The sequence below is a fragment of the Melanaphis sacchari genome, unplaced genomic scaffold (genome assembly GCF_002803265.2).
Source record: "Melanaphis sacchari strain LSU unplaced genomic scaffold, SCAv2.0 Contig1308_pilon_pilon, whole genome shotgun sequence".
NCBI classification, from domain to species: domain Eukaryota; kingdom Metazoa; phylum Arthropoda; class Insecta; order Hemiptera; family Aphididae; genus Melanaphis; species Melanaphis sacchari.
This window is the reverse complement of record NW_020270534.1, coordinates 1-7,228: the sequence shown is the minus strand read 5'-3', so window position 1 is coordinate 7,228 and position 7,228 is coordinate 1. Positions and strand designations below refer to the sequence as shown.

The following is a 7,228-nucleotide window of genomic DNA, read 5'->3' as shown; positions in this document are numbered from 1 at the left end:
GCTCTGCGATGCATTATATTGTGTTCAGTGATGCTGTATACAAGTCGCTTCCTGAAATCGTATACTTACAAATATTCGTTTCAAAATCTACTTTTACATTTATTTTAAATTTTATATGTATAAAAATGTCATTTAACAACGATCTCCATAGCCAGAGTAAAAATAATTTATAATGTTTATTGTTTAACTATCCGAATCAAATGAACTCTACTCCGATATTTTAAAAACACAAGACGTTACTGCTGATGCTTGTGGAATATCGAAACTCCATCTCAGCAGACAATATCTAGTGAAGACTGATGAATTCCTGAGGAGGCCTTATTTTCATCTCCACGGAAATGTTACAGAGGCCAAACTTGTATCGGAGTAGATAATTTCGATAGTGAGGTGGTTAGAAGGACCGTACATGAATTTTAGACAGAGGTGGTATCTACATCACAATTATACTTAATGCAGCTTCAAACCAAAATAATTGATCGGAAAAATAACATCTATTCAAAGATATAAAAATTTAAAATTTTCATATAAAAATGAGCAGGTCGTAAGTTTTAGTAGACGTAATGACATAGTGGCTTTTAGATGGTACAGAAATTGTACAATGCGCAAAATAAAGATTCTCGTCGATTGTATGTCTTGACGGCGTATGGTGGTCAAAATCCCGACTGGAAAAGGTGGAGCATCTTATCGTTGTTTATGCAGGGTGTGCTAAATACAGGTTCATTTAAATTCAAAATGGTTTCCGGGAGCAATACTGGCAATTCTATGGATTATCTGGCAAATGAATTCGGAATTGTTTAAATCTTGGTTCACCCAAATGTTGGGTAATCTTGAAGAACCGTCCGTCATCATAATGGACAATGCGCTCATATCATTCAACCCTTATAGATAACTATCAAAGGCAATGCAAAAAGCAAAGATGTACAGGTGGTTGACTAAAAATATCAAATTTTCTACGTGAGGCCTTAACGGAGCAAATGAGTTAAAGCTTTTAATATCAGATGAAAAAGTATGAATTGGATCAATTGGCGGTAGAAATGGGCCATGAAGTAATTTGACTTCCTCCATATCATTAATACAATCCCAATTGGTGATATGGGCACGAAGAGTGAAGGCCAAGTTGCAAAAACAATAAAACTTTTAAATGTTGTGTGCGATATCGAACGTTAACTCACGAAGCATTAGATTCGGTCACCCAGCATGATTGGAAAAGTGTGAGACATGCAGAAGAACTTCGAACAAGGATAATGAAGTAGAAATCATGGAGAGATGCTGTATTAGAGCCAATCATTTTAACATTGTTGCCAGATGGTAGCGATTGGGATGACGGTGACGATGAAGAAAATGCTGGAATAGGACTACCAATTTGTGTGTTTGTATAATTCTGTTTTGTATTTATATTTTAGCCATTTTAAAAATAAAAATTATATATTTATAGTATAAATTGATACGCCAAATTTTGGTAATAATTTAACCATAATTGCAAAATGAATTTAATACAAAATATTAATAAAAAGTTATATATTTTACTTGTATACTAGTTATATTTTTGTTTTAAGTTTGATTTTGGTATTGTTGTTATACTGAATTGTGAGTCATTATAACAACAACATACCAAATCAAGCAAGCAAAAATATAAACTGGTATACAATAAATATAACACAATAATATTATATTACTTCATTGTAATATAGACAAATATACTAGAAATTATATCAACTATACTATATTTTATTTTAAATGTATAAATATAAGCAAAAAGTACTCTAGCTTTACCTAGTAACTGGTCTGACATTTTCTCATCACTATGTTAATATCAACCTTTAATATTAAAATAATTAACAACTGTAAAACACGATGCCACAAGCAGCTGCAAAAACAACAATAAATTCCATAATCCTCCCCTAGATACTGTATATATATTGTAAAACGTATAAACGTGGAATGTTGTCTACAGGAGAGCCTAACATTTTAAATTCAACAATTTAATTGTTACGTCAATTATTACGCGCTGCCGCTCAAACCGCAACAGATGGTCGCACAGAATGAGAAACACTGTCTACAGGCAGGGCGAGGTCCGGGGTACGACGGCGGCCACCCGCCAGTTTTCGTGAAGCGGACTATAGACTCTTCACTCTACCACCACTATTGCAAGGCAGGCAGCTGAATGTATTGTTTGCGCGCGAACTACTGCATAATAATTGTGTCCGATGTTCATGCACAATGTTATCTATGTTTTCGGAAAGATGACAAAATAAGTTTGGTTTTGTACGGTGGGCGGGCGGGCTAAATGTAATAATTCCATCAAAAATGTATGGTTCGTAGGAACGAATAACTCGTTATTATAGTCTAATAAAGTTTATAGATTATAATAATATAATATATTTAAATCAAGAGATAATTTATAATATATGATTATTTCTTTTACAAATAATTTTATTATGTATACACTATACAGTGGCGTAGTTATGAATAACATATTTGTATATTATTCTCATTAAAAAGGCTTAATTTTCTACTGCTATTAGAAAAGCGATTGAATATCGTAAAAATTGTAACGCACAGGAACATGAAAAATTATCAAGTGATATAATAAATTATAATTATATAACGTGTAAAATGAAAATAATTAATTAATATGAAATAAAATACCAAATATATTAATTTTAGGGCTTATTAATGATATTAATAATAGTTTCTATCATATACTTAGACAACATGATGAATGTGAAACGTATTTTTGCAATAATAAATCTCGTGGTGAAAATTTAGTACCAGTTGCATTAAAATGCGGTTTAATGGCAGAACTTAAAAATATTGCACGACGACTAATTGATAATTCAACAAGTTTATTACTAGATGTAACTAATAACATTTGTGAACAATTTAATAGTGTCATCAATAAATTTATAGCTGGTAAAAGAATAAATTTTTCACAAAAAAATGGTTACAATACTCGTGTAAGGGCTGCAATAATTTCTTTTAATTCGGGAGGAAATTTTCTTAGACAAATACATAAAACAATTACAAACAAAAGTCCGGGTATGTATATAAAATAAATACATTTACATAGCATTTAGTAAAATGCTTATATCTTACTTAATTGTATCTTATTATAATATTTAAATGTAACATTAATTACATATAAATTATTAAATATATACTAATAGATTTTGATTTATAATAATAAATAAATATATTTATTTTATATAGTGCTAATTTGTGCATTAGCTTTATGGAAAAATGAATTAAAATAAATTTTTTTTTATCATTGTACTAATAATAAATCTTTAAGCTATTATATATTTGTTTAATGATAGGTATAATCGGAAAAAAATTTTTGTCATATAAAAGCCAAAAAATTATGAATAATCGAAAAAGAAGACAACTTTTTCCAACGAAAAAATCAAAAAAAAATTAAAAAAACTGGACCAGACGAATTTTATGGACTCGCTGAACCCTTAAAAGACAACAATGATATACTAAGTAATGAAGAATTAGAAATTAAAAAGGAACAATTCATTTTACAATTAAAATTAAATATCGAGGAATATCAGAAGTTAGAAGCAAGTACAAGAAATCAAAGGAATTGCCAGCAATGGTTTAATGAAAGAAGAAATCGTCTTATTGCGTTCAATTTTGGAAAAGTGTGTAAAATGAGGCGAACTACATCGTGCAAAAATACAGTACATACATTATTATATGGTACACAGTTTCAAAATATTAAACAATTGGAATATGGGTAAAAGTTTGAATCAGAAGCATTAATTCAAGCTTCCAATATAATAAAAAAATATAGATTCTTGTGGATTTTTTGTGGATCATGAAATACCATTTCTTGGAGCATCGCCTGGTATAATTGTATTATAAATATCTTCAATTAATAATAATGATTATTATATTTTTTTTATATATGGTGTAATTGAAAATAAAGCTTTTGTGGAAATTAAATGTCCTTATGCTGCTAAAAATACAAGAAATATAAAAGAAGCCATAGACAATAAACAAGTTAGTGGCAATTTACTTATAAATGATGAAATGATGCATATTAAAATTTAAAAAGATGTATAGGTAAATATTTGTAAAAAACTATAATTATTCATTTATTTTTATTTTTTTTAGCTTCTTTATGTAGAATTAGTAAATGGAAAAATGTCCCTTTAAAAGGACAGTTATTATTTCTACCAGGTCATGGGACAACTTAGAATTTGCCAATAACAAATTTGTTATTTTTTTGTTTATACACCAAATTGGATACAATATGAATGTATACATTTCGATGAAACATTTTGGCGGACAGAAATGGAAAATAAACTAACACTGTAAAATTTTATTTTATATTATGTAATAAAAATATATTATTTTATAATAATCGTAATTTTATAAATTATAATTTATGGTTTTACAGAGAATGTTTGCTCCCAGAAATCGTAGATCCTCAATTTGGGAAGAGATTACTAAAAAGTGATATACGTGAACCTATTCACATACAAAAATGTATTGACAAAAAAAAATAATATAATATAATATATATTTTATAATACAAAATTAAAAATTATGAAATAAAGTGTACCTAAATAACAAAATACGATAATTATTTATTGCAAGTAGTTCGTAGTTGATTATATATATACCAATTTAATCTACCGAATAAAATTATACTCTCGCTTTACAATTGCCTAAAAGAAAGGTTTAGAAGTTTATGTTTTAACCCTGTCTCATTCGACATAATACATACATTTTACAATATAATAATCCAAAAAAAGCTTTGAACATAGAAAACTTGATTTTGTTTAATAAATTTATAATAATTTATATAGTATATGTAATAAGTAATTGTATTATTACACATCGTAATTCATAGGTAAATACGTATTAAGTAGGAGAAAGGTGAGATCTTATGTAAAGAATAGATGGCTTTGATATGTGTAACTGGATCATATTTATAAAATACTTAAAAATTTTCATAAAAAAGTATACGTGGTAGGTACAAACTAAAAGTTATGACGTAAAATATACGCAATAATGCGATGTATTTAGGTATCTACACTAAAAATCATATATTTAGATATTTAGGTAATATTAGTAAAGATTATTGTTAAAAATTAGGTAAAATTTATATTTTTTTATGAAGTATCTAATAATGCTAAAATACAAATCGGATGGGTATCCGCAAATATTTAAAATATTACGACTGCATTTACGTATATATTTACGTGACACGTCACTAACGAAGGTTCAGAAAATAATAAACGTCGCTCCCGAATAAGCACAATCGTCTGCTGCCGCCGACTACGAATAGTGGGCGTGGCTCAAACGTCGCGTGCTTGCGGATCGCGAAAACACTTAACAGCGCATTCTCTCGGCCATTGCATACATTTCGTTTAAAGTGTAGCGTCCTCTTAATAAGAATTTTTATATAATCAATATAATATTAAATAATGTTTTGGTTTTATTTATTTATTTACAAGATGTAATAACTATGTTTATGTGAACCATGTTTTTAATTATACTTAATAAAATATTTATCTAATTAAAAAACAAATTTTTTTGAATTTATTATTATTACAATATATACTTATATGTGCTTACCTCAAAGTAATTGTAAGTCTTTCTTCTTTTGAAATTGGAACACGCATATTTGTCAACTGTTTCAATAAAAATAGTCCACATAATGAAATCTAAAAATAAATAGTAATGTGTAGTTATATTATAGTTAGAATATAAAGTATATTGTTAAAAATGTATCTTATTTACTAAGAGAATGACTTTAAAGCTAAAAAAGATAGTTTGGTCAGTAACTTTAACACTGTTCTGCTGTACAGTTGGTGATGGTGAAGAGTGTACCTTGTCATTTAAGAGTAACTCAATAACAAGAGTAGGTAAAAATCATACTAAAAATGATATATTATTAACTATATTTTAAAATATTATATAATTATATATATTTATGTTTTCTTAGATTTTTTTGGTTATGGTATAAAATAGAAATAGGTACTTATGAAAAAAATCGTTTAAATTTTCAACCCTTAACTATAAAAGTTAAACATTTTATAAATTTTAATTTACAAAATAATTTTAAAATCTTTGCGAATTTCATGAAGCTTGTCATTGTTCTAACTTTAAAGGATTATAAAAAAATATTGTGACTATGTATTTGTGATATTTTATTAATAGGTAACTTATGACAAACTTTTTGTAATCGATTTGCAGGTACATTCGACACTTACTTTCCCTTCTATAAATAAAATATTTAGGTACTTACCAACTCATCAAACGATTGGATAGACATTCGGTAGTACTTTATAAACTCTTCTGGGTGTACTCGAAGTACCATAAAATTTACATTAAATTGGCCTTCTTCTGGCCTTTTTAAGTTAATTGGATGTACCCAATAACGCCTCTTCAATATTCTTTTTTTTTTCTGACGTCGTTTATGTAACGCATATGCAACAGCTATGGCTTCCACATCATCCAATAGTTGGAAGTCCATTTTAAAAATGGATAAAAAGAAGTTAACTTCAAGTTATAAAATAGTTCACTAACTTGGTAAAGTACTTAAAACAAGTCTTTACTCAACCGCGTGTTTAGAGAAACTGATGTTTATTTCACATTAAATCATATTGTCGTAGGCCAAAAAAAACTATTTGGAACCGCCCATGTGTGTAAGCAAACCGCGGAAGCGGTTTTTAATCACAGCGGATCATAATCCGAAACCGCGCGCGGTCAAACCGCTCCGTGTGTAACCAACTTTAGACTTTTATAGTTTTATATGATGTGTTCGTAGTCAATATTATATGTTTAAACATTAAACATAATAATATAATAATAATATATTATTGTTAGGGATTAAAATTTCCGTAAAAAAAAGGTTTTCCGAAAAATACCTGAAAAAACCGGGTTTTTTTTCGGAAGAATGAAAAATTAGTATCCCAAAATTTCCGAAAAATAAGTTTTCCGAAAAACCTGAAAAACCGGGTTTCGGAAAAATGAAAATTGGTAATATTAAATTTTCAGAAAATTGATAGTAAACATTTTTCTTTAATACGTGAAAGAATAAGATAAAATTCATGAAATCATTGAAACCATCAAATAATTAGAATAAAGATAATCACCAATTGATAATGGCCATCTACCAATGAGATTGAGGTGAGTTCTATAGAATCACTTTCAGGTTATATTAAAGTTATATTTATATCTTTACGACAGGCACACGTACTAAGTTATAAAC

General features: G+C 28.0%; 1 protein-coding gene and 1 pseudogene across 1 annotated transcript; one reads left to right on the top strand and one right to left on the bottom strand.

Annotated features, from left to right (window-relative positions):
- The first annotated feature begins 998 nt into the window (after positions 1-998).
- LOC112591281 lies at positions 999-5,181 on the top strand (annotated as a pseudogene).
- Positions 5,182-5,585: 404 nt separating this feature from the next.
- Positions 5,586-6,490, bottom strand: LOC112591280. The gene is made up of 2 exons (XM_025335042.1): positions 6,263-6,490; positions 5,586-5,678 (listed from the first exon to the last, which is right to left on the bottom strand). Exons 1-2 carry the CDS (start codon positions 6,488-6,490, stop codon positions 5,586-5,588), a joined length of 321 nt encoding a protein of 106 aa, XP_025190827.1.
- Between the last annotated feature and the right edge of the window lie 738 nt (positions 6,491-7,228).

What these genes read in the sequence shown, in the direction of transcription:
- LOC112591280 (XM_025335042.1), bottom strand. Translation starts at nt 6,490, where the DNA reads ATGGACTTCCAACTATTGGATGATGTGGAAGCCATAGCTGTTGCATAT. An exon ending in TCCAATCGTTTGATGAGTTG is followed by an intron (nt 5,679 to 6,262) that starts GTAAGTACCTAA and finishes ATTTATTTTTAG; the next exon opens with ATTTCATTATGTGGACTATT.